Consider the following 25,572-nt stretch of genomic DNA (forward strand, 5'->3'; position numbering starts at 1 on the left):
GAGCCCACAGCGCTCACTCTACCGAGCATTCCCGTAGAACGTGTGTATATGGCTCACTCATTCATCAAGAACCAGCTGTGCGCCGCTTTAAATGCTGAAGAGTCAGCAGTCAGGCCTCATGGAGCTTACATTCGTCAGGGGGTGGGGGCGAGGGTGGTAGGGGAGAGAGAAATACATAAATAGTTATTCAGGGCGTTGGACGATGGTCGTGGCTGTGCAGACAAGGGAAACAGGGAAGGCGCATGGGAAGTGGCAGGAGGAGGTGGGAACGATTTTAAACGGAGCAGTCAGGATGGACTCACCAGGAGGATCACATTTGAGTCCAGCCGTAGAGGATTCCCGGTGGGGGCGCGGCTGGAGTCAAGGTCCCGAGGCAAGAGTGTGCCTGGCATGTTCCTGGAACAGCTCGGAGAGCGATGGGGCTGGAGCTGTGAATGAGGAGGTGAGTAGGAGGTAAGAGGAGAGGTAAGCATGGGGGATCCTGTGCTGACCCGCGGGCCAGCATCAGGACTTTGGTTTTCCTCTGAGTTGAAATGGGGAAACACTGGGTTATTTATTTATTTATTTATTTATTGAGATGGCATCTCGCTCTGTCGCCCAGGCTGGAGTGCAGTGGCACGATCTTGGCTCACTGCAACTTCTGCCTCCCGGGTTCAAGCGATTCTCCTGTTTCAGCCTCCCAAGTAACTGGGACTACAGGCACCCGCCACCACGCCTGGCTAATTTTTGTATTTTTGGTAGAGATGGGGTTTCACCACATTGGCCAGGCTGCTCTCCAATTTCTGACCTTGTGATCCGCCCACCTCGGCCTCCTAAAGTGCTGGGATTACAGGCGTGAGCCACTGTGCCCGGCCTTATTTTTTATTTTTATTTTTTGAGGCAGGGTCTTGCCCTGTGTCCAGTCTGGAGTACAGTGGTGTGATCATGACTCGCTGCAGCCTTCACCTCCTGGGCTCAAGTGATCCTTCCACCTCAGTCTTCTCAGTGGCTGGGACTACAGGCGCCCCCCCCCACCACACCCAACTAATTTCTACAATTTTTGTGATGATGGGGGTCTCACTATTTTACCCAGGCTGGTCTCGAACTCCTGGCCTCAAGGGATCCTCCCACCTTGGCCTCCCAAAGTGTTGGGATAACAGGTGTGAGCCACCATGCCTGGCCTCACTGTTTATTTTTTAATTATTATTGTGGAAAATACAAATATGTACAAAAGTAGAGAGGATAATACCCTGATCCCTCAGGGACCCACCTCCCCACTTCGATAACTGTCAGGTCTTTGGGTCATGGCCGTAGAGGATAATACCCTGATCCCTCAGGGACCCATCTCCTCACTTCGATAACTGTCCAGTCTTTGGGTCATGGCCAACCCTGTCTCATCTCCACCGCACCCACTCTATTAATCACCCCCGGAGGTCCCCGGGGGTTGTATGTGGGTGTGGAAAAAGAGGGGAGAAAGGGTGACTCCAAGGCTTTCAGCTGAACCCAAGGGAAGTTGTCATCTCATTTCATCCTTTTAATTTTTACTGATTTAATCTCCACACCAAAATTATGAGGTAGGTATTATTTTTCCCATTTTACCGAAATTGAAATTTCGATGGCCAGCAGATGGGAAGCAGTGAAATGTGTTAAAAACAGCTTTAATGAGTCCTAAGCAGCATGTGATAAAGCACACGTATTTAAAGTGTACAATCTGATAAGCTCTGACATGTGTATACACACCCGTGAACCCCCCCCACCACAATCAAGACAGGGAACACACCTGTCACCCACGAACCCTTCCTCATCCCCTTTAAAATCTCTCCTCCATCTCTTCCCACACCCCGTCACTGTGAGTCATTTGCATTACCCGAGGTGTTACGTAAGAGGAATCGTGTGGTACGCACTCTTTTTTTTTTTTTTGTCTGACTTTGTTCACTCAGTGTAATTATTTTAAGCTCATCTCGGCTGTCTACTCATATGTTTAACTGGAAACTCTGCCTTCATTAGGAATCTTAGCATATCACAGGGTCATTTAAGAGAAACACAAAGTGTGCCGGGTGCTGTGGCTCACACCTGCAGTCCCAGCACTTTGGGAGGCTAGGGCAGTGGGTGGATCACCTGAGGTCAGGAGTTCGAGACCAGTCTCACCAATACGGTGAAACTCCATCTCGACTAAACTACAAAAATTAGCCAGGCATGGTGGCATGCGCCTGTAGTCCCAGCTACTCAGGAGGCTGAGACAGGAGAATTGCCTGAACTCAGGATATTTGGGTGGCAGATGTGTGTCACACTTGGTGGCCTTCCTGCATCTCCTAAATAGTCTTCCTATGTTTTGGACAGTTCCACATAAGTAGCACTTCTCCTCTGTGGTAGAAACCAGAATTTATTTAAAATCCCAGCTTCCCCAGGAAAACAGACATGCCACTGAGCTCAGGCCATCGTACGCGCCTGTCCCAAACTTCAGCTGAGATCAGGAAGCAGGAACACGCAGCATCCATGTTTTGACGACGATGGCTGATGGAAAGCAGTGTTGGAACTTCTGGAGTCCCCTTCCCACTGCCCACGTACAAGCTGAGGGATCTGTCCCTGCTGGCTGTGGTTTGGCCATCGTCTGGGCTATGCAGCCTGCGATCCTGACTCGAGCGTTCCTGAAGATTCTGTAATCTGTCTGATGCCACACCAGCCAGCGAGCCTTCTGTGGTCTGCTGCTACGAGGGCTGTGTGATGTTGAAATTCATTTCAGGAGTATTCCAGCAACAGGTGCTCCAGGCGGAGCTGAAGCAGCCGAGAGCATTTCTGACGGCCTGCTTGCTCACTGACTTCTGTGATGTGAGGAGTTGAGATGCTGCAGACGCTCTCATGTGACATAAAGGGACCCAAAGACAGGAGCCCTGAATGGGAGTGGATACGTCAGGCATGTCACCCGTCCCCCCGTGTCTGCTGAGAGGGCTGAGAGGACACCTCGCCCATCATTGAGGACTTCCGGCGACTTTGACCTGTCAAGGGTGTGAGTGGGAGCCTTTGCCTTTGAAGTGGCCTCCCTGCTTTCAGGGAGGATAATGGGATCTTAGGGTTGACAGTGGCCAAGTAATGGCTCATAAGCACCAAAGGCGAAATGGGCACGGTCACTGACATAAGCAGCAGGGCTGGAGTGGTGGTAATCAGACGGTCTGACCCACAGGGATCCTTGGGGGTGGCTAATGGATGGTGGGTTTCCTAGGAAGTGAAATAGATCACTTTTCTAAAGTTTGACTGATACGTACTGTGAATCCGGATTTGCCTTCCCAGCCTGCTACATTTCTGCTACTCCCTCCAGCCACAGACTTCATGCCTCACTCATTTTCATGGAACCGAATTCAACCCTGCTTCTGATCCAAGATCTCATTTTGTAGCAAGAGAAGCGAGGCAAGTCTTCCAGTTAATGACGGCAGATAAAACACAAGCTTTTCTTTTTGCTTCCCTTTGAGAGCTTACTACAACTGAAGTAGAGGGTTAAGAGAAATAAAATACGTAGCGTAAACTCCCAGGAACATGGTATTCAGCACACTCTGCAGGGACAGAGCAGCACGGCCGCACACTCTGGAAAGCAGGCGAGGTGTGATGAGCAGCGTGGCGGTCCCGACTCTGGGTCCATGAGGAGGAGGCCAGACCTGACTCTTCTCTACCTCAGAATCCACAGAGAAGGCCCAGAATTGGCAGCATCAGGTACCTTTAAACATACAGGAGAATCAACCACCACCTGGTAAAAGCCAGGGGTTTCATTTCCAAAGAAGATAAACCAGAGGGCTCCTGACTAAGACACTCAGCAGAGGAAAAGGCAGTGGTGCAGGGTGAGCGCTGGGCAACGAAGAGCAACTCCGTATTCTAAATGGCAAACGCTCCTCCCGCTCAGCTCCCAGAAAGCCGGCAGGTCAGCTATGACCTCCAAACAGGGAACTGAAATTGGGGGATCTGACAGCCCAAGAGAAAAAAAACATATTAATGAGCCTGGTCAGATCATCGACAGTGAAGCCCTCTAATTAACAAGGCCCTTCACACATGCTGAGTTTCCAGTGAGCTTTTTGACGGAAATGGTCTGGCTGTGTCCCCACCCAAATCTCATCTTGAATTGTGGCTCCCACAATTCCCACGTCATGAGAGGGGCCCGGTGGGAGGTGACTGAATCATGGGGGCGGGCTTCTCGCTTGCCGTTCTCATGGTAGTAAGTCTCACGAGACCTGACAGTTACCTGCACAAGCTCTTTGCCTGCGCCATCCATGGAAGACGTGCCTTCACCCCTCCTTGCCTTCCACCACGATGGTGAGGCCTCCCCCGCCATGTGGAACGGTGAGTCCATTAAACCTCTTTCCTTTCTGAGTCACCCAGTCTCAGGTATGTCTTCATCAGCAGGATGAAAACGGACTCATACAGCGATCTCTTTTTTAAAGGCTTGAAAATACGACTTCTGGCCTGGACAAAATGGTGTGAGCTTGTCTCTCCCTGCTCCTTCCTGTCAAGTTCAGCTATAAACTGTGAAAACAATGCAAGAGGCCATCAGAGGATAACTCTGAAAGCTGGCAAGGGAATTATGCATTAGTTCGGGACCCCAAGAATAAAGGAACTCAGTGGCAGGGTCTCTTATGTACCCCTCCTCAGGGAAGAAGGTGACCCAGGCCTGGCGTTTCCTGACCCCCAGCCTGTCAACAGAAGGCAGCCAAAGCAGGCTCAGTGCCCTCACAATTGAAGAGGAGTGCTCTGACAACTGCCCAGGGGCCCAGCAGCACGGGAGCGGAGATTACTCAGGTGCCCAACCAACCATAAGCAGCTGGGGACGCCTTCTCCCTCCACGCTGGACCTGAAACTCACCTCCCCTGCCAGGAGGTGCTGGGCAGCCTGACCTGGGAACACCCCGTGGGCCCTCTCGGGCAGCCCCAAAGAAACCAGGTATGAAAAGAACACCACAAGGGCTCTGAAAATCAAATTGTCATTGGAAGCTCAGCCCACTGGAACCTCAGCCCTCAGACCAGGAACTGCGTGGTGAATGTGAACAAGGTGACTGAGGTTGCAACCAACAAGCTAAGTGGGACCAGAGGCTCCTGACGTGACAGCAGAGTATCTAGGGTACAACTGAGACTCACCCGTCACACCAGCGACGAGGAACATCACAACTTGAATGCGAAAGGAGTCGACTGGCGCCAACGTGGAGGCTAACCAGTTGTTAGAATGATCTGGCAAGGATTTTAAAGTGGCCGGCATAATAATGCTTTAACGATTGCACATTTTATTGGAACTAATAAAACATAAAAAATCTCAGCAAAAAAGTTATATAGAAGAACCAAATGAAAATTATAGAACTGAAAAATATAACCACAGGAATAAAAGCCTACTGGGTAGCCTCGGGAGGAAAGGGGAGATGACAGAAGATAAAATCAGTGCTTGATTGAGGACAGATCAATAGAATTTACCAAGTTTGAACAACAAAGAGATAACATAGTGGGAAGAAATTGTGTGTGTGTGTGTGAGTGAGTGTGTGCGTGTGTGTGTATGAGTGCGTGTATGAGTGTGCGTGTGTGAGTGTGTGAGAGTGCGTGTGTATGAGTGTATGACTGTATGAGTGCGTGTGTGTGAGTATGAGAGTGCATGTGTGTGTGTATGAGTGCGTGTGTGTGTGTATGAGACAGTGCGTATGAGAGAGTGCGTGTGTGTGTGTGCGTGTGTCAGTCTCAGGGACCTATAGGACAATAACAAAAATCAACATTTGTGTCACTGCGTTGCATTGCAGTCTCAGAAGGAGAAGAGAAAGAATGAGGCTGAGAGAATAACGGAAGTAATGATGCCTGAAGACTTCCAAAATTTGCTGAAGACACAAACCAGCACATTCAAGAAGCTGAGAAAACCCCGAACAAAATAAACCAAAGAAACCCATGTCAAGACACATCATAATTAAACTTTTGCAAATTAAAGACATAAAGAAATCTCAAAAGCAGCCACAGAGAAACAGCACATCACCTGTAGCTGAATGCCAATTCAAATGACAGTGGATTTATCATCTGAAACTATGGAGGTCATTTGGGAGGCTGAAGCGAGTGGATCACTTGAGGTCAGGAGTTCAAGACCAGCCTGGCCAACATGGTGAAACCCCGTCTCTATTAAAAATACAAAAATTAGCCAGGTGTGGTGGTGTGCACCTGTAGTCCCAGCTACTTGGGAGGCAGAGGCAGGAGAATCGCTTAAACCTGGGAGGCAGAGGTTGTGGTGAGCCGAGATCACACCAATGCACTCCAGCCTGGACTCCAGCACTCACTGCACACAGTGAGACTCCATCTCTAAAAAAAGCAAAACAATGGAGGCCAGAAGGAAGTGACACAACATATCTCAAGTACTGATGGAACCATCAGCTGTGAATTTTATATCCAATTAAACTATCTGTCAGGAATGAAAGGGAAGTAATCTCAGGAAATTCCCACAAAAAGCTTACAGGAACTAATAAATGAGTTCAGCAAAATTGGAGCCTGTAAGACCAACACACAAACATTAACTGCATTTCTGTTTACTAACAATGAACATGTAGAAACTGAAATTTAAAACTTAATACCATGCACAGTCACTCAAAAGAAAATGACGTATTTAGGCAAAACACATACAGGATATGTATGCCAAAAACTGCAAAATGCTGATTAAAGAAGTAATGGAAGAGCTAAATAAATGGAGAGACAGAGTGTGTTCATGGATTGGGAGACGTGACATCGTAAAGATGTCACGTCTCCCCAAAGGGAACTAGAGGTTTTATTCAATGCCTATCAAAATTCCAGCAAAGTTTTTAATAGATTTAGACAAGTTTATTCTAAAATTTATACGGAAAGTTACAGACCCTCGAAGAGTTGGAATAATCTTGACAAAGGAGAAGAAAGTGGGAGCAATCACTCTCCTGATATCGTCTTCCTATAGAGCTACAGTAGTCAAGATCATATGGTATTGGCAGAGGGATAAACATACAGCTCAATAGACCCGAACAGAGAATGCAGAAATACATTCAAATAGGCTCAACAAATTTTTGACAAAGATGCAAAAGCAATTCAATGGAGGAAGGATAGACTTTTCAACAAATAGAGCTGGAGCAATTAGGCATCCATGGGGGAAAAAATTACCTCAACCTAATCTCACACCTTATACAAAAATTAACTCGAAATAGATTGTGGATTTAAGATGTAAAACATCTAAAACGACCTTGAGCCAGGTGTGGTGACTCGTGCCTGCAGTCCCAGCCACTCCGGAGGCTGAGACAGGAGGAGGATTGCTTGACCCCAGGAGTTCTGGGCTGCAGTGTGCAGTGCTGATTGGGTGTCCACACTAAGTTCAGCATCAATATGATGACCTCCTGGAAGTGGGGGACCACCAAGTTGCCTAATGAGAAGTAAACCAACCCAGGTTGCAAATGGAGCAGGTCAAAACTCCCATGTTGATCAGTAGTAGGATTGTGAACAGCCTGTGAATAGCCACTATCCTCCAGCCTGGGCAACACAGCAAGACTCTTGTCTCAAAAAAAAATCTTGAAAAAGAGAAAGTTAATGGTCTCACACTTCCTGAATTCAAAACTTACTACAAAGCTACAATAATCAAAACAGTGTGGCACTGGCATAAAGGTAGATATATAGACAGTGACAGTTAATTTTAGGTGTCAGTTTGACTGGGCTAATGGATGTCCAGATATCTGATAGAACAGTATTTCCAGTGTGTCTGTGAGGGTGCCTCTGGAATAGATGAGCATTTCAATCACTTGTGCACTGTTGGTGGGAATGTAAAATGGTAGAGCTGCTGTGGAAAACAGTATGGCAGTTCCGCAAAAAATTAATAATTAAATTACCATATGATCTAGCAATTCTACATTTGAGTATATACCCCCAAAAATTGAAAGCAGGGTCTTGAAGAGATATTGATACACCCATGTTCATAGCAGCATTATTTGCAATTCCCAAAAGGTAGAAGCAACCCAAATGTCCATTGATGAATTAAGTGATAAGCTAAATGTGGTATATACATACAATAGACTATTATTCAGCCTTAAAGAGGAAGGAAATTCTGACACATGCTGCAACATGGATGGAGTGCGAGGAGGTGATGCTGAATGAAATGAGCCAGTCAAAAAACACAAAGATTGTATTATTCCACTTACATGTTAAATGTACAGAGACAGGGAGGAGAATGGCGGTTGCTAAGAGCTGGAGGCGAGAGCGAGCAGGGAGCTCCTGTTCAGTAGGTACAGAGTTTCAGTTTGGAATGATCAGAAGACTTCTGTGGATGGATGGTGGTGATGGCTGCAGAGAGTGGGAATGTACTTAGTGCCACTGAACTGTACATTTAAACATGGTTAAGAAAGTAAATTTTATGTTATGTGTATTTTACCATAATATATATTTTTTGAGATGGACTCTCGCTCTGTCCCCAGGCTGGAGTGCAGTGGCGTGATCTCAGCTCACTGTAACCTCCACCTCCCGGGTTCAAGTGATTCATCTGCTTCAGCCTCCCAAGTAGCTGAGACTACAGGCACATGCCACCACGCTCAGCTAATTTTTGTATTTTTAGTAGAGACAGGGTTTCACCATGTTGGCCAGGCTGGTGTCGATCTCTTGACCTCGTGATCCACCTGCCTTGGCCTCCCAAAGTGCTGGGATTATAGGCGTGAGTCACCACTCCCGGCCTCATAATTTTTTATAAAAGAACACAGAGACCCTTGGCAATCTCAGTGCTGGACTTGACTCAGAGAATAAGTAATTGAGCATCTTATAAAAAGATTTAAAACCAAAATATAAAACTTCTAGAAAAAAAAACCAGGAGAATATTTTAGCATTTAGGACTATGGAATAAGTTTTTACACTTAACACCAAACACATGATGTATAAAAGGAAAATGTGATCATCTAGATCTTACCAAAATAAAAATGTTTTGCTCAGCAAAACCCCATGTGAAGAGAATAAAAAGACAAGCCACAGATTGGGAAAAATATTTGCAATATGTAGACACAAGGAATTCTCAAAATTCTAAAACATACAAACAATTGAATGAGAAAATGGGCAAAAGGCAGGAACCAATGATCCACCAAAAAGGTGCACAGATGGGGAACGATTTAACGAAAGGGAGTTCAGTATCATTAGCAGGGAAATACAAATGAAAGCGAGTGAGACATCACTACGCACCTCTCAGAGTTGCTAAGATTTAAAAAATAATGACAGCACCAAAATACTTGTGAGAATGCAGAGACCCTGGATCACTCACATTGCTACTCGGAAGGTAAAATAGTGCAGTCACTGTAGAAGACACATTGGCAGCTTCTTAAAAAACCGAACATGCAACTATGCCACAGGACCCAGCAACTGCCCTCTCAGGCACGTATCCCAGAAGAATGAACACCGTTCACGCAGAACCCAAACATGAAGGCTCATAGCAGTTACATTTGAAAGACTGAAAAAGTAGAAACAGCTCTGCTCTGCGGAGGGATAACATGGGGAGAAACGCCAGATCCAGGTGACGGGGTGATGGAGGCAGCAAACCACACTGCCATGTATGTACCTGTGCAACAGTCCTGCATGTTCTGCACATGTACCCCAGAACCTAAAGTGCAATTTAAAAAACTATTATATATATTATATTATATATATATATATATATTTTTTTTAACCATTTGCCAGTGGAAGTTGAGCACGGCTGTTTCTTTATGTATATTATATATATATTTTTATATATATTATAATATATATAATATACATAAACAGCCCTGCTCCAATATATATTATACATAAAGAAACAGCCCTGCTCAATTTCCACGGGCAAACGATTGAACAATAGTACACACCAGCTATGGAATACTACTCAGCAAAAACAAAACCAAAAAAGAATGAACTCTTGGTACACACAATGACTTGAATCAATCTTCAGGGAATTAGACTGAGTGAGAACAAAGACTGGCCCTTACCAGCCATATTTCTATGAACATTCTGTTATGACCACCTTAGTAATCTCTAAGAAGACGGAGGCTTTCTTTACAGCTCTCTTCTGAGCCCTCACCAGAATAGCCTATGGGGTGGCCCTGCCGTGGGGTGGCCCTGCCTATGGGGTGGCCCTGCCATGGGGTGGCCCTGCCTATGGGGTGGCCCTGCCATGGGGTGGCCCTGCCTATGGGGTGGCCCTGCCATGGGGTGGCCCTGCCTATGGGGTGGCCCTGCCATGGGGTGGCCCTGCCGTGGGGTGGCCCTGCCTATGGGGTGGCCCTGCCATGGGGTGGCCCTGCCATGGGGTGGCCCTGCTGTGGGGTGGCCCTGCTGTGGGGTGGCCGTGGGGTGGCCCTGCCATGGGGTGGCCCTGCCTATGGGGTGGCCCTGCCGTGGGGTGGCCCTGCTGTGGGGTGGCCCTGCCTATGGGGTGGCCCTGCCATGGGGTGGCCCTGCCTATGGGGTGGCCCTGCCATGGGGTGGCCCTGCCTATGGGGTGGCCCTGCCATGGGGTGGCCCTGCTGTGGGGTGGCCCTGCCTATGGGGTGGCCCTGCCAAGGGGTGGCCCTGCTGTGGGGTGGCCCTGCTGCGGGGTGGCCGTGGGGTGGCCCTGCCATGGGGTGGCCCTGCCTATGGGGTGGCCCTGCCGTGGGGTGGCCCTGCCTATGGGGTGGCCCTGACTATGGGGTGGCCCTGCCATGGGGTGGCCCTGACTATGGGGTGGCCCTGCCGTGGGGTGGCCCTGCCTATGGGGTGGCCCTGCCGTGGGGTGGCCCTGCCGTGGGGTGGCCCTGACTATGGGGTGGCCCTGCCGTGGGGTGGCCCTGCCGTGGGGTGGCCCTGCCGTGGGGTGGCCCTGACTATGGGGTGGCCCTGCCGTGGGGTGGCCCTGCTCCCCAGTAACGTACCTCTGCTGCTGCTGTACACTGCCACTTCAATAAAAGTCGCTAACACCTACGGCTCAGCCTTGAATTCTTTCCTGGGTGAAGCCAAAGCCCTACCTGCCTAAGCCCCGATTCTGGGACTTGCCTGTCCTGCGCCACTAGGGCACAGACATGACAGATCTGCCACTCAGACACGCCCACGTGAGACTCTAACTCCGGTGAGAGGGAAACAGAAAACGTACTGCACAGACGTGCTCTCTGAGGGTGGCCGAGAGCTTCGTTTTGGAGGGAGAGGCAGTCGAGACAGAGCTTCTTATGAGCAGCCTTCAGCACTGTGAGCTCCAAGCTGCGTGACGGACACACCTCCCCTGGGGTACACGGTCACACCTCCCCTGGGGTACACGGTCACACCTCCCCTGGGGTACACGGTCACACCTCCCCTGGGGTACACGGTCACACCTCCCCTGGGGTACACGGTCACACCTCCCCTGGGGTACACGGCGCAGTGCGCTTTGGGTTTGTTTTTGGCTGCATAACCCCAGAGGCTGAGTCTCTGGTTCTCCCAGAGATTTACTTGGCTCCGTTGTTTGCAACCAGCAGCCCTGGTCCACCAGCCACTGCCATGCTCTCCTAAATGCCACTGTGCACCAAGTTCTGTGCTGAGTGGAGGGGACACAGCATTGTTCAGCGCTTAGGGAACGTGGCTTTGGGATCGGACACACTCAGGTTTGACTCTGGCCCCACTGCTTTCTGGCTGTGTGTGCAAATGGCTTCACCTCTCTGAGCTCCTTTGTTTAGATTATTCAGCAGCCTCGGAAGGTTATGGGGTGAGGAGCGACCACAGAGTGTCCTCAGCACATGAGAGTTAGAGTGTTAGCCCACAGCTCCACAGATGCACAGGGGGAGGTTTGGCCACAGGGACTTCGAGAGGCCCTGGCTGGAGACAGGCAGGAGTGAGGGGAAGTCCAAGGTGGGGTCCTGCTGAGCTGCTTTCCCTTCCCTGGAGGTGTGGGAGTCCATCCTCTTCCCCACTCTCCACAGGTCCCAAGGCTGTCATCTGTAGTGACAGGAGGTTCGTCCCACCTTAGGAGACACTGCTCCTCTATTTTGCTGACCCTCCAGAGACTTTAGAAAGCAGCTCTACAGGCTGGAAAGCTCTCAACCTGACCTCCGGAGTATGCAAGGTCCAAGTGTAGGAGAGGCTCTGGCTACTCACCAATCTTTTTTTTTTTCCTGAGACAGAATCTTGCTGTGTCACCCAGGCTGGAGTGCAGTGGCATGATCTCGGCTCACTGTAACCTCTGCTTCCCAGGCTGATCCTCCTGCCTCAGCCTCCTGAGTAGCTGAGATTACAGGTGCATGCCACCATGCCCGGCTAATTTTTTTTTTTTTTTTTTTTTGGTATAGATGGGATTTCACCATGTTGGCCAGGCTGGTCTTGAACTCTTGACCTCAACTGATCCACCCACCTTGGCCTCCCAAACTGCTGGGATTATAGGCGTGAGCCACTGTGCCTGGCGGCTACTCACCAATCTTTCCTGCTTTCCTCTCCTTCCGGCCACACAGGAGGGTTGTGTGTCCACACCCCCCGGAAGTAAGGCATGATGGCAGAACTTGCTTTAGATGACACAGAAAGCAGCGATACACCACTTCTCCGTGGTAGCACTGCAGAGCCAAGGCGCGATTCTCCACCATCTTTTCCCTGATCTGGTCAGTCTGCAGGCCCATGTGGATGTGGAAGTGCCCCAAGGTCAAAGCCTGGAATTCTGGGCCACCACATGAAGAATGACTGCCCTGAAGCATTCCCCCAGAGACACAGATGCTGAGTCACTGAGGTCAGGAGGTGGTTTGTTATTGTAGCAGAACTCAGCCAACCCTGATTTATTCACAGTCCCGGTTCTAGAAAGCTACATCATCAGCGGGTAGGTAGGCCCAAGAGCGCCGCTAAGCCAAGAAAGTCGGCCTCACTTCCTCTTGCCGGCCCCTCAGGAGGAAGGAAAGTCTGCCTCACTTCCTCTCGCCGACCCTTCAGGAGGAAGGAAAGTCTGCCTCACTTCCTCTCGCCGGCCCCTCAGGAGGAAGGAAACTCTGCCTCACTTCCTCTCGCCGACCCTTCAGGAGGAAGGAAACTCTGCCTCACTTCCTCTCGCCGGCCCCTCAGGAGGAAGGAAACTCTGCCTCACTTCCTCTCGCCGGCCCCTCAGGAGGAAGGAAAGTCTGCCTCACTTCCTCTCGCCGACCCTTCAGGAGGAAGGAAACTCTGCCTCACTTCCTCTCGCCGACCCCTCAGGAGGAAGGAAAGTCTGCCTCACTTCCTCTCACCGACCCCTCAGGAGGAAGGAAAGTCTGCCTCACTTCCTCTCACCAACCCCTCAGGAGGAAGGAAAGTCGCTTTCGCCAGCAGGGCAGTGCTGCTCTGACCTATGCGTGCTTCAGGACATGAGATGTTAGTGAGCTGCTTGGTCCCAAAGAGCAAGATCAGGGAGCGTGAGTGCCCCAGAGACGCCAATCATGGTGCCCATCATCCCACAGCCGCCCGGAGGCTTCTGCTCCCAGTCCTGGGAGGTCCTGTCTGACCCCTCTCTACGTATGCAGAGGTAAGTGCCACAAGGAGCCTCACTCTGCATGTGTCCCCAGGGTCTGGAATTCCGTGTGGCATGGAGCGAGTGCTCTTTGTATATACTACTTGTGCCATAAAATAATTCTCAGAGCTCCCCAGGGAGAGCCATCTGCTTCTCTGGAGGCCACCACCTGTCTTCCATCTGCGCTTTCGTCTTCCCGGGTGCCTGAGTCAGCATCTCTGTTATCTGGCCCCTTCTGACCTCCCCTGCCTGCCGAGGGAGGGGAGTCCATGCTGCTCATCACAGCATCCCCAGGGGCTCAGCACATGAATGGGAGCACCCGTCCCTGCCGTCCTGGAGCTCCTGTGGCTCCACGCCTGGGGCTCATGGGAAACCGCACCTGCACAGGCTCTGGTCCCCTGTGGCCATCGCCTTCAGGGCCTCACCCGCAGCAGCCCCAGGACCTCTCTTCTTTCGTGCCCCTCTGCATCTGACCCAAGACCCACCTATTTGCACGCCTCCATCCCCCGCCACTGCCCTTGCCTCAGCTCCTGACTCCGCGTGGCCCCAGGCCCAGCTCCTTGCTCTGGTCCGAGAGACAAGGCAGGCCAAGTGCAAATAACAGCCTGGGCGAGGGACACAAGTTGTACTGACTTTATTCCCCTTCGCCCGTCTCACTCGCATGCCTTCATGCCCACACTTCGGGGCTGTGGGCCGCCTGTACACGACCAGACGTCGATGGTCTCAGCACATGCCTGGGCACGGCCATTCTGCCACCACCAAGCCCTCTGTGAAGGGCACCAGGGAGACTGTGGGAGCATGAGCCAGGGTCAAAGGCTCCCAGAACTGTGGCCACAGGGCTTGAGTTCATCACTCTTGCCACCCATCCCCAGCTGGCCTGAGACCAGAGATCCCCAAGGAGCTGGGGACGGGGCAAGCCCAGGATTCAGACATGAGGCTGAGAAGTCCAAATGGACCGTGGGACCCCCACAGTCTCCTTGAGAGGGGATGATCCTGTGTTCCCCTTCTCCCAGCCCTGGGAAGTGGGTATGGCGCCCCAGTCCCCTCATTCTGACATCTGGGGACACACTGTTTAAAATAAAAAGGAGATATAAAAGCTGGAACGCAGGAACCCCTATCCATACCGGCACTGCTGAGGTGCCATTATTGCTTCTGGCCTTGTGGTCCGGCCAGAAAGGAAGCCCCACCAGCAACCGCCCGAGTGAAGTGTGTTTAGCACCTGGGACGCAGGCTCCTACCCCAGTGGGACAGGGGTCTCCCAGGAGAGGGGCTGGTTGTGCCCACCTGGAGCTCCCGTGACCATCTTGACCAGTCTCTGGCCAGCTGTCTGGACCCCTCACCTGCTGCCAGAGGGGAAGAGTGTACAAGTCCCAGGACAGGGTTTCATTGCCAGCTCCCCACAACTGTCTCTGACCTCTGCTTGTCAGTATGGCCGGACAGGTCTCAGCCTGGCCAGGGACACTCAGGCCCGCTCAGGCTGTAGTGGGGCCAGCAGGTGATGACGCCACCAGCCCCTATGGGAGACCCTGGTGCCAGTACGGGGTGGGGGGGCTGGAAACCCACGGAGGTTCCTGCCTACAGCCCACTGGGAAATCAACTCTTTTTGGAAAAACGTGAGCCAGCTCCGAAGAGCTGCCAGGCACTGGGACCAGAGGTTAGAAACAGCAACGGGGAGGGAGGGGGACCCTGAGGACATCACGGAAACCCAGAGGTCAAGGAGTGCAAGGAAGAAAAAGAGCAGCAGCAAAGCAGCAGCCTGGCGTCCCCAGCCTCGGAAGCCTTCCTCCTCAGGGACAGCGGGGGCCGAGCCTAAGTCTACAGCCCCAACATCAATCGGGCAGGGAAGCTGCTGGCACTGTCCCCTCCAAGCCCAGAGAACAACCAGGGTGCCGTGGTTTGGATTATAAATCCTCAGATCACTCGGGCACCTTGGGCCTGCCCAAATCTGTACAGAATAAAGTGCTTCGTTTATTGATGATTAAAATGTCCCCAGCTCCCTGCCCCAGCGCCATGGGCCTCACAAGGAGGTCAGAGGAGTTCAGTCCCCTAACCGTTCCCCCGGAGCCCAAGCCTCTTCCCACTCCAGCCATGCTGGGAAGGCAATAATGTGGGGAGTGGTGGGGATTAAGGTGCAGAGTATAACAAACTTATAAACAATAGGAAAGAGCTTAACTAGGAACGTGTAGCTTATGGAACCTTCCTCCCCATATTAAAGGCAGGAATATAGACGGTAAATGACAACAAAAAGGGGTTCCTATTAGTGCTAGCCTCATGGGGGCAAGCAAAGGGTCTAGGCTGCGCCTCCCAGTCCTCCCCGGCCCCCCAGGGGCCTGAACATGCAGGCTCTTTACCGGCAGTGTCATGGGCGCCCCACCCACCGGTGCAGAGGCCCAGGAGGGGCGAGGATGCTGGAGCCAGCCAGGGACAGGCTGCGGCAGGACCCAGAGTGGCCTCTGGGGAGCAGAGACAGACACAGCCACACTAGTTCCTTCTGGTGTGGGATATATGGCCAGGGCAGCTGGTGAGGAACTGGGGTGCTCTGTGAGCAGCCGCCCTGCCCCTGCCTCACTAATAGCACCTTGAAACCAACACTGTCCAAGCCTCCTCCCAGGACTCTGCCCCCAGAGCCTGTGCCAGCCAGCCTGTGTGCCCACCCAGGGCCTGGCTGACAGTGCTGAGGCGCAGCCGCTTCTGGGGACATCACCGGGACTCAGGGCCCTTGGTGCCACCTGGTGCGAGTCATGGATCCCTGGGCCTGCAGGCAGGGGGTGGGTGGGGAGGGCAAGTCCCTGGGGTCCAGCCCCTGCCTGCCCCGCTCCACACAGTGCAGCGCTGGTCCGTAGCCTCCAAACCTCACCACCCCAACCCCACACGCTCGCCCTAGTCCAGTCTCAGGCCTTGCCTCGAGCTTGCGGCCCTCAGACTGGGTCTGCAACTCCTCAAGGGTTGGGGGGGGTGGCACACCAACTCCTCCTCAAACCCTCCAAGAAGAGGAAGCAAATTAGGGGCATAGGGGACAGGGGGATAGGCCGCGGAGGCTGACCCAGGCTCCACCTGGCCAACCCGTCTGGCTCGGGCCTTGCTGCCCAGGCCCCTTTCTTCCTGCCGCACGCCCCCAGCACCCCCTCACCCGGAGGGAGAAGCTGCAAAGTTTCCTTCCTTCACTTCCAAAAAAAAAACCAGTCAAGGCTTGAAGGAGTCACAGGAAGGGGGCGCCTGGGAGTGAGGTGCCCTCCAGCAGCTCAGGGGCGCCAGCCTGCTCAGCGCCCGCGGTCGGGGCCTCGGCAGGACTCATCCAGCCGCGCGGCTGCGCTCCCGGGGAGGCAGCGCGCCCCTCCCGGTCCGGCCCCGGCTCCAGGCCCCGCGGGTGCGGGGGTGACGCTCCCCAGCTAGTGGTTGGCGCTCATCCTCCCGCCCGGGCTGGCGGCGGTGGGAAAGAGCGGGGGCGGCGGCGGCAGGCGCGGCGGCGGCGGCGGGGGCGGGGACAGCCCCGCGAGCAGGGGCAGCGCGTGCGCCGGGGGCGGGGCCGGGGCCGCGGGGGCGCCGTCGCCGGGCGGCGGGTGGCTGACCCGGAAGCACTTCTCCTTGTGCGCCTTGAGCATGTTGGAGAACCGGAAGCGCTGGCCGCACACGTCGCATGGGTATGGCTTCTCGCCCGTGTGCGTGCGCCGGTGCCGCTTCATGTTGGGCCGGCTGGTGAAGCTCTTGCCGCAGATCTCGCAGATGTAGGGCTTCTCTCCTGGGGACCGGGTGGGCAGCGGGGATCAGCGAGGCGCCGCCGCAGCCCAGCCTGGGCCAGCCTCGTCTCCCATGGAGCCACAGCGGGGCCCGGCCCTGGCGCGCTCAGCTCCTCCCGCCCTGGGCATTGCGTGCCAGCCTCACCCGACCCTGGGAGGCGGGAGGGGTGGGTAAACTGAGGCCCGGCCTTGAGAAGGGGCGTGGCCAGCCGTCCTGAGCTGGAGCCCGCCCCGGCCCCGCACCTGTGTGGGTCTTCATGTGCTCGTCGAAGTACTGCTTCATGTTGAAGTCCTTGCCGCACCACTGGCACATGAACTGCTTGTGGCCGATGTGGATGCTCATGTGTGACCGCAGCTGGTACTTGTACTGGAAGCGCTCATTGCAGTTCTGGGGGTGGGGTGTGGGGGTGAGGCCCAGGCGCAGCGCAGAAAAGCAGCCTTTACGGAGGGAGCAGCTCCCCTGTGGCCACTCAGGGGCTCCTGGGCAAGGAGGTGCTTGCCGAGGTGCTTCTGGGTGGGCGGTGCGTGGGCACAAGAGGAGAGGCCACAAGCACCCAAGGGGTAGGGGGCGGGTTGGGGGTCAGGAAGTGGGAAAAAGCCAGAGAGTGGAGGGAGCCCCATCTTGAGGCGCCAGGTCCCTCATCCTTCCTCCTGATCAGAAGCTCAGCCCCTGCCCCCACCTCCCCGCGTGCAGCTCTGCCGTCTCAGCTCTGAGCTCCCAGCCTGAGAAGCTCCTGAATCCACCTCCCCAGAAAGCCTGCCCGCCCACCCCCACGCACGGTTCCCACCCTGAGTGTGTGGGGCTGGATTGGGGGAAGGAAGGGCAGGATGGGGGTGGGCAGAGAAGAGTAGGGGCTGGGTGGGAGGGGGAGGGGCCGCAGACCTCAGAGGGCGGCCTCTTTCTTTCTGGACCCCACATTCCGCTCCCACCCCCTTGTTTTTCAGCACCTGCTCTCCCTGATTCTTGCCCCTTCCCGTGGTCCCTCCGGCAGCCAGGCGGGAGACAGAAGCTTACCTCACACCTGAACGGCTTCTCCCCGGAGTGCTGCAGCGAGTGCACCTTGAGAGACATGCTGCGCTTGAAGGACTTCCCGCAGGTCTCACAGGTGAAGGGCATGTCCTTGGTGTGGGCTGCAAGGCAGGCACCAGGGCCGGCATGTCTTATGGGCCCACCCAGGCACCGCCACACTGGGCCCCAACCCTGCCTCCTGCGGCAGCCCTATGCCACCACTGTCCCCTGGGGCCGGCATTGTCCCCTGTCCCAGGACAGGGCTGACTCCCAGGACAGGCCCCTGCCTCCATGGCTGGGTCTCCTGTCTGCTCTGAAGGTCAGTCTCAGACATTCAGGGGCCCTGTAGTTCTTTAGCCTCTGGCCAGGGCAAGTGGCCAAGGCTGCCTTGCCCCCAAAGCTTCAGGAAAGGACGGACAGTCCCTGAGTGGACCTGGCCTCAGCTCAGATCCCAGCCCGACAACTGGCTTCCTGCTGGGTCTCTGCGGGCCTCAGCTTCCTCCTCTATAAAAAGGGACTCATAGTGGTCCTGAGCTTCAGGGTGGTGGGCTTTATAGGGGACCAGATGCAGAAAGGCCCTGGCCCCAGGCCCTCGCCAGCAGTCGGGGGGAAGTTGTTGCACTCCCCCCAGCACCTGGACAGGTGAGGACCGACAGACTCTTCAAGGATCTGATAGGAGGCCGCTGGAGACAGAGGGCTCCCCTCCAAGCTCACACGCACTAGTCCTAGTCTACCCAGCATGCTCCTGGCTGAGACATAGGCCACAGCGTCCCAGCTTCCAGTCGGTCCACGCTGGAGGCCCCCAACACTGTCCGACGGAGAAGGGGTTAGGGCCAGGTCAGGGACTCACCGTCTGCCTTGGCTACCCCTCCTGCTCAAGGCCCAGACGGGGCAGGCAAGAAAGGACGGGCTGTAGGGACATGAGAGTCTATCAGGCCCACGTACAGCAGGTGGGCAGCCTTGCCCTGTGCAGTGGAGTGGCCAAAACATACTTGGGGGACCTCCTTACTGTGTCCAGGCATGAACCCTAGGGGAAGGCTGCATTCAGAGAAGCCTGAAGCCCTATGAGGACCAGAAGGTAAGAAAGAATCAGAGGCACAGCTGTCATCAAACTGACACAGGGCCTGTAGCCGCCCATGCAGCACTCTGTATAATTAGGAGAAGGTATTCCTTTCCCTGGGTGGACACGAGCCCATGCCAGGGTGCACAGCCTGGTTGGCAGTGTGCCAGCTTGATTCCAGTTCCCACCTGCCATCTTGTCCAGGCATCCTTGTGCAATGTGCAGCCTGCCCCACTGTATGTGCCAGCCCTGGCCCCAGGGCCTGTCCGCTGCAACCAACCTCCCCAGGCCTCCCCGCTGAGAGGGGCTTCCTCACCCCATCACATTGCCCTTGGATGTGAAGTCTTTCCCGCCCAGCAGCCAGAAGCTGGTCCATCTCTAACCTCTGGCTCCATCCCCCGGGCCAGACTCACCAACCATGTGCTTGCGCACGTGCGCCATGGTGTGGAACTTCTTCTCGCAGATCTCACAGGAGAACTTCTTCTCCGCGTAGCCGTGCACAGTCTTGTTGTGCTCGTGGAGGGACCAGAGCTTCTTGAAAGCTTTGCCACATGCCACACACTGCAGAGTAAGAGGGCGTGAGGCCGGGGTCCTGAGTCCCCGGGGCCTTGGGCTGGGCAAGCGACTGTCCCCTCTGGCTCAGTTTTCCCACTTGAAATGTGCTGGGGGGCCCTTGATGCTCCTAAGGTTGCAGATGAAAACTCCTGAAACCCCCAAATGCACAGCCTGGGGTCCTCCTTCACCCTGAGTTAACCAGGGTCAGGGGTCACCTCTTCCAGGAAATTCCCTCCTCTGGGCTCATTTCAACAAGGGCTTCCGAAGGCACCACGCTTTGTCTGTCTATGGAGGTGAGATGGCCAGCTAGCTAAAGGGCCGCCTCTGATATGGAGGCCACACACAGATGACGGGTCCCACGGGGCGAGCCATTATCCCCGCTGCTGCCTCCTGCTGGGATCTGTGCCATGACACCATGGAGATCCCAAGAGGATGGGTCCCCAACGCGTTGGCTGAGGAGGACAGCAGGAGCCTCAAGTCCCATCAGGCACAGAGAGTCGTGGGGGATGTTGGGGACCACATCCACCCTTGTTCTCCTGGACGCTGGTCCTGCCCACCCGTGCAGGATACCCCACAGGGAGGCTAGGCTAAAGCTCGGGCGGTAACTGGTCAGGGTGCCCAGGTTGGATGGCGCAGAAGCTGCTTCTTCAGGAGGGATACTCAGGTGCGCAGCAGGTGGAGCATCAGAGGGCAGCCCAGTAGGCGGGCAGGTGGGCACAGGCACGTAAGGGAAGGGCAGGGGAATACTCTCCACGGGGCACTGCAATTAGCAGTTAGCTCAGGCAATTAGCACCCGCCTACCTGCTGCCTTTCCCCCTTCTCCTGGGCCAGAAGAGGTGAAAACCACCCGTGGGAGCCTGGCTGGCCCTGTGCCACTGCACCCTGAGAGGCGAGCCTGGCACAGACAGACTCAGCCTGGCTCAAGGCCCAGCAGCCAGCTCAGCTCCCCTGCTTAGCCCCAGCAGCCTCTGCTCTTCCGAGATTTCTCACCCAGTCCCTTCTCCCCAGGCCCACGAGAGCCGGCCTCTCCAAAGAGCTGAAAGCGGGGGCTGCCTACTGCTCTCTACAGCACTTCTGTGGGAGGTGGAGGATGGCATCCCACTGGGCAAACCCCTCCTCCCATCATGTGCTTGTTTGTTGCAGTGCACAACCTGTGAAACTATACACAGTGGCCCTGCTGGCCTTCCTGCAGCCCTAGTGTTTGTTAAAACCCGTCTGACTCATCCCATCCAGAGTGGGCCGTCCTCTGGCCTCAGACAACTCTCCACTCTCACCCTCCCAGGTCGCACGTCCCCTCTGTCCCTCTGGCCAAGGGTACTGTTTGTTCCGATCCTCTGCACGTCTCTCCTCCACGCACCCAACTCTATCCACCTCCCCCAGGAAGCTCAGGTTGATGTTATCCCCTGAGCGCTAACCACCCTGAGAACTCTGCCTGGGCTGGCCTGTCTGGGGGCTAAGTCTGGTTGCAGATCATCTAGGCAATGCAGTCAGCAAGATGCTGGGTGCCTGGAGCCCAGGTCTGGCCTAGCGCCACCTGCCCCACCCCGCCCCGCCCTGCAGCCCACCTGGATGTTGCGCTCACAGTCCGTCTGCCTGTGCAGCAGCAGCTCACTCTCCAGCAGGAAGCGCTTGCCGCACTGGTCGCAGATCTGCATGCGGCTGTGGGTCACGTTCATGTGTTTCTCCAGGTACCAGCGGTTGTTGAAAACTCGTGGGCACTTCTGGCACGGATGGTGCTGCTTCTCCTCCAGCTTCACCTTGGCCCCCAGCCCATCAGTGGCTGGCGGCCCCCGGGCTGGTGCAGAGGCCACTCCTGGGGGGGGCTTCGGCCGCTTCCCACCCCGCCGCCCAGTTTCCTCAGGTTCAGGGGTGCCCCGGCGCCGGGCATTCTCCCGGGACCGCGTGGCCATGTGACTATGGGCAGGGGGGTCTGCCCGGCTGCCTCGGCTTCCCCGTGGCCCCTGTTTGCCCCCAGCCTCCCCCTCATCCCCCTCCTCCTCAGAGCTCTCTTGATCCTGCTCACTGGGTCCTTCCTCCTCCTCCTCCTCCTCCTCCTGCTCACTGTGCCCCTCCTCCTCCTCTTCCTCCTCTCCCTGACTGCCACCCTCCTCCTCCTCCTCTTCCTCCTCCCCTCCACTGCCACCACCTTCCTCTTCCTCCTCTTCCTCCTCCTCCTCGTCCTCATCGTCGTCCTCCTCGTCTGAGTGTCTCTGCAGCCCGTCCTCCTGGCCCAGCACCATGGTGGCCGGGCTTGGCCCGGCACCTGGCTTCCCCTCTGGCCCCGTGGACACGTGCAGTGTCTGGTTGTTAAGGTTCACCTCCACGATGATCTGGGACTGCTCCCTGCGGCTGTAGGTGCCGGAACCCCCAAGCTCTTCCTCCAACTCCTCCCCACCCTCCAGCTTGCACAGGCTGGCTGGGGGCCCGCCGGCCTCCTCAACACCACCCTCCTTCTCCTCCTTGAAGAAAGGTGGGGCTGGCCCAATGGTGGCAGGCCCTGTGCCGCCAGCAGCCCCTGCCCCGTCCTCGACACGCACGGAGAAAGGGTCGGGGCCCTCTCGGGCGAAGATCTTGGGCAGGCCTGGGGTGTCGGCCTCCTGCTTGATGTCACAGTAGTAGGGTGGTGCAGCTGGGGTGCAGCTGGCGGCCGGCTGGGCCAGGGCCACAGTGCCGGGGCCTGGTGGGCCTAGAGAGCGGGCATCCAGCAGCTCCTGGCAGGACGCAGCAATGTCAGCCATCTGCAGCAGCGAGGCGGCACTCAGCACCTCGTGGACGTTGGCTGCGTTGACCAGCAGCTTGGACGTGTAGATGAAGTTGAGGATCTGCTGCAGGCCCCCAGGTGCCAGCGCCTCCAGGGACAGCTCCACACGCTGCAGCTGCTTGTTCTGGGTGAAGAGCGAGTGGAAGAACTGGCTGTAGGCGGCCAGCACGCCCTTGTGCGCTGGGAAGACGCTGCGCTGGGGCACCAGCACCAAGTCCACGTCGCAGAGGTCGGGCTGGAAGAGGCGCTGCTCGTTGAGGCGGCCCATCAAGCAGGCGAAGTGCAGCGCCACGTCCTCCACCAGCGAGAACTCAGCCGCCGGGGAGTCTGTCGTCTTCTCAACCAGCAACTGCGGGGACACAAGGCGCAGGAGTGGGTCAAGGCCAGCGGGCCCCTGCCTGCCCTTCCCCCGGCGCCACCCCCAGCATGGCCCGCCGTCTGGGAGGCAGCCCGTCACCCGTGGCTGCGCTTCATAGCCACGGAGCGGCACCTCTAGCAAGGAAGGGACTCAAGCCCGAGGGAGCTGCCCTCTGAGCTCAGACCACCCGCGACCCTCTGAGGCCGAAGGTCAGCTCCTGCCACTCTTCTGGGCCTCTGGGTCATCTGTGAAATGGGAAAAGTCATCCCAGAAAGGGAAAGAGAAGGAAAGGGGACAGAAGAGGAACCACAGTGACCCACCACCCACGTTTGCCAGGGACCTCGGCCTTTTCTGGGGTACAGGGCTTTCAGTGCTGGAACCAGGACCATCGCAGGCACACTGGGACTAGGGTCACCCCAGGAGGGCCACAGACATTCCTTCAGCGATTCCGGAGCCGTGTGGATTCTCTCCGTGTATTCACTCACACATACCAATAGTAACAGAAGTCATTGCCGCTCACTGCCCGGCCTCTGGCTACAGCACCTGAGGGGACCCCTCACTGCAACAGCCCTGCGGCTGCCGCAGAAGTTGAAAGCTGTGAAGAAATCCAGGCCCAGGACCAATACCTTCTTCCTGTTCTCCCCTGCTGCACTGCCTGGTGAGGCCTGGCCAGACCCTCATCACAGCCAGGGCTTGGGCCAAGCTGCCCCCAACCCCTGCCTTCAGCCTCAGGCCTAGCTCCCAGCAGCTTTCTCACCGAGGGGCTCTGCAGGGGTGGAAGGCCACAGCTGTGGAACCTGCCTACCATGCTTGCAGGCAGGAGGCCTCCAAGGCCACCCCAGACCCTTGCCCTGTAGGCCACCAGACCCCAGGTCAGGTTTGGTCCATGTCACAGGCTCCGGGAAAGCCCTGCCTTGGAGGCCGCACCATCGGGGGCCTCCGGAGCCCTAGGGGAGGCCCTCAAAGTTTGATGGGTCAGACTCTCAGCCCTGTAGGCCACATCCAGCACCTGTGGAATAGAGACTGACTCAGTCACCACCGGCTCTACCGCGGCAGCCTCCCCAGCACAGACAGGCAGCCGCCCAGTCCCTGCATGAGGTCAGCACACAGCCATGCGCAGATGTGAGTTAACATTCGCCAACGATCTGCCCGGCTGGACCACCCCCCTGGTTATGCCCAGCCAGGTCAGAGCCTCCTGCATTTGGGAGGTACTTGGCCACAATATTTTGATGGCCACAAACCATCAGCTCCATCACTGCCAGAGACTCCCTGGGGGCCCTAGGATAAATCCTGGCCCCATCCATCCACAGCCTACCCCCACCCCCATGCCAGACCTCCATCTCCAGGACAGCAGTGCGTTGGGTGGGACCAGGTAGGGGTGGTGGTGGTTGAGCCCCTCCTCAGTCACCTGAAGGAGGACCTACCCTGGGCCTCAGGATGAGCCTCCTTGAGCCACCAAGGGCCACCTGTCTCCAGGCCTGCCCTGGACCCTGCCTCTACACTCAGCACAGGGCAGAATGTGCTCTCTCACAGCTTCCTTGGGTTCTCCACCATGCCCCTTACCCCAGCCAAGAAGCCACCCATCTGCCCCTCTCTGTCCCAAGCTGGCCAGGCCTGGCCAGTCTAACTGGGACATGGCACCAAGCCCCTCCCATCTCCCTCTGACTCATTCTGATTCATCTTCTGGGACCAACCCCTACTACACAGATGGAGAAACCGAGACTTAGAATGAGAGAGTTCCACAGTCCAGAGCCCCTGGACTCCCAGCTCTAAGGCCACCCCTTCCTTGCTAGACAGGACACCACTCCACATGGCTGGATTTCTGAGCCTTTAATGACTTAAAAGGCGAGAACAGCCCTGCACCTGGAGGCCAGCTGTGCTTCCCCAGACCCACCACTACTCCCTACCTGTCCTCCTCCCCAGAGCCACTGCACCTGCAGGTCAGTGAGGAGTCAGGGTGCAACGTGGGTTACAGCACAGGCTCCTTAGGGCCTCCAGGGGCCAAACAGTGGCAGGAGAAGAGGCTTGGATAGGGCCTGCCAAAGCCAGGTCTGTTGGGGGAAGTCCACTCCAGGCAACAGAGCCCCAGATCTCTCTGCTCTCCCTTTATGGAACCCCTTCCACTGCCCACCTGTGCCCACCTGCCACAGAAAGGGCAACCTTCCCATGTATACTTTGGCCTTTAGGCCAAATGAGGCCTGACTTCGGTCCTCCGGCCTCTCAGCAGGAAAGGAGGGGAGCGCTGCCCAAACGCTCCATTGCTAAGGCAGCACCCAGCCAGGCTAGCACCATCCATGGTCCTCGGGTGCCTAACCTCACTGCCCGATTGGACTCCCTTGACTGGGCGCAGAGATGCTGCCTGAGTCCACCACTGGCAGCCCCTCAGCAGGCTGCGGCCCGCACAGCCAGAGGTGCTGATTTTCCGAAGCAATGGGTGCCCCTCCCCACCCGGCTGTGCCAGCTGCAGTGCAGGCCCCTCCGGCCTAACTAAGATCGGGACCAGGGAGGCGGTCAGGCACTCTGGTTGCCAGGGGGTTTCATTTCCTTTCCTCAAACCCTCGCCCCAAGTCAGGCTGGGGATTCGCCAGGTGCCAGGGACATCTCCAGGCTGCTCACCCAAGTCACAGACTTCTGCACCTGAGAGGCACCTCGCCTCACTGACGCAAAGCCTCATCTCTCTAC

The 25,572-nt window shown here is 55.8% G+C and overlaps 1 protein-coding gene across 1 annotated transcript; it reads right to left on the bottom strand.

Annotated features, from left to right (window-relative positions):
- Positions 1 to 16,799: 16,799 nt before the first annotated feature.
- On the bottom strand, positions 16,800 to 22,881 carry ZBTB47 (zinc finger and BTB domain containing 47). Its single transcript, XM_021666611.2, has 5 exons — positions 21,337 to 22,881; positions 19,630 to 19,777; positions 18,163 to 18,278; positions 17,391 to 17,535; positions 16,800 to 17,149 (listed from the first exon to the last, which is right to left on the bottom strand). Exons 1-5 carry the CDS (start codon positions 22,798 to 22,800, stop codon positions 16,800 to 16,802), a joined length of 2,223 nt encoding a protein of 740 aa, XP_021522286.2. The 5' UTR covers positions 22,801 to 22,881.
- Between the last annotated feature and the right edge of the window lie 2,691 nt (positions 22,882 to 25,572).

This window comes from Aotus nancymaae, unplaced genomic scaffold (assembly GCF_030222135.1).
Source record: "Aotus nancymaae isolate 86718 unplaced genomic scaffold, 86718_ANA_hifiasm-v0.15.2.pri h1tg000038l, whole genome shotgun sequence".
Classification (NCBI taxonomy): Eukaryota; Metazoa; Chordata; class Mammalia; order Primates; family Aotidae; genus Aotus; species Aotus nancymaae.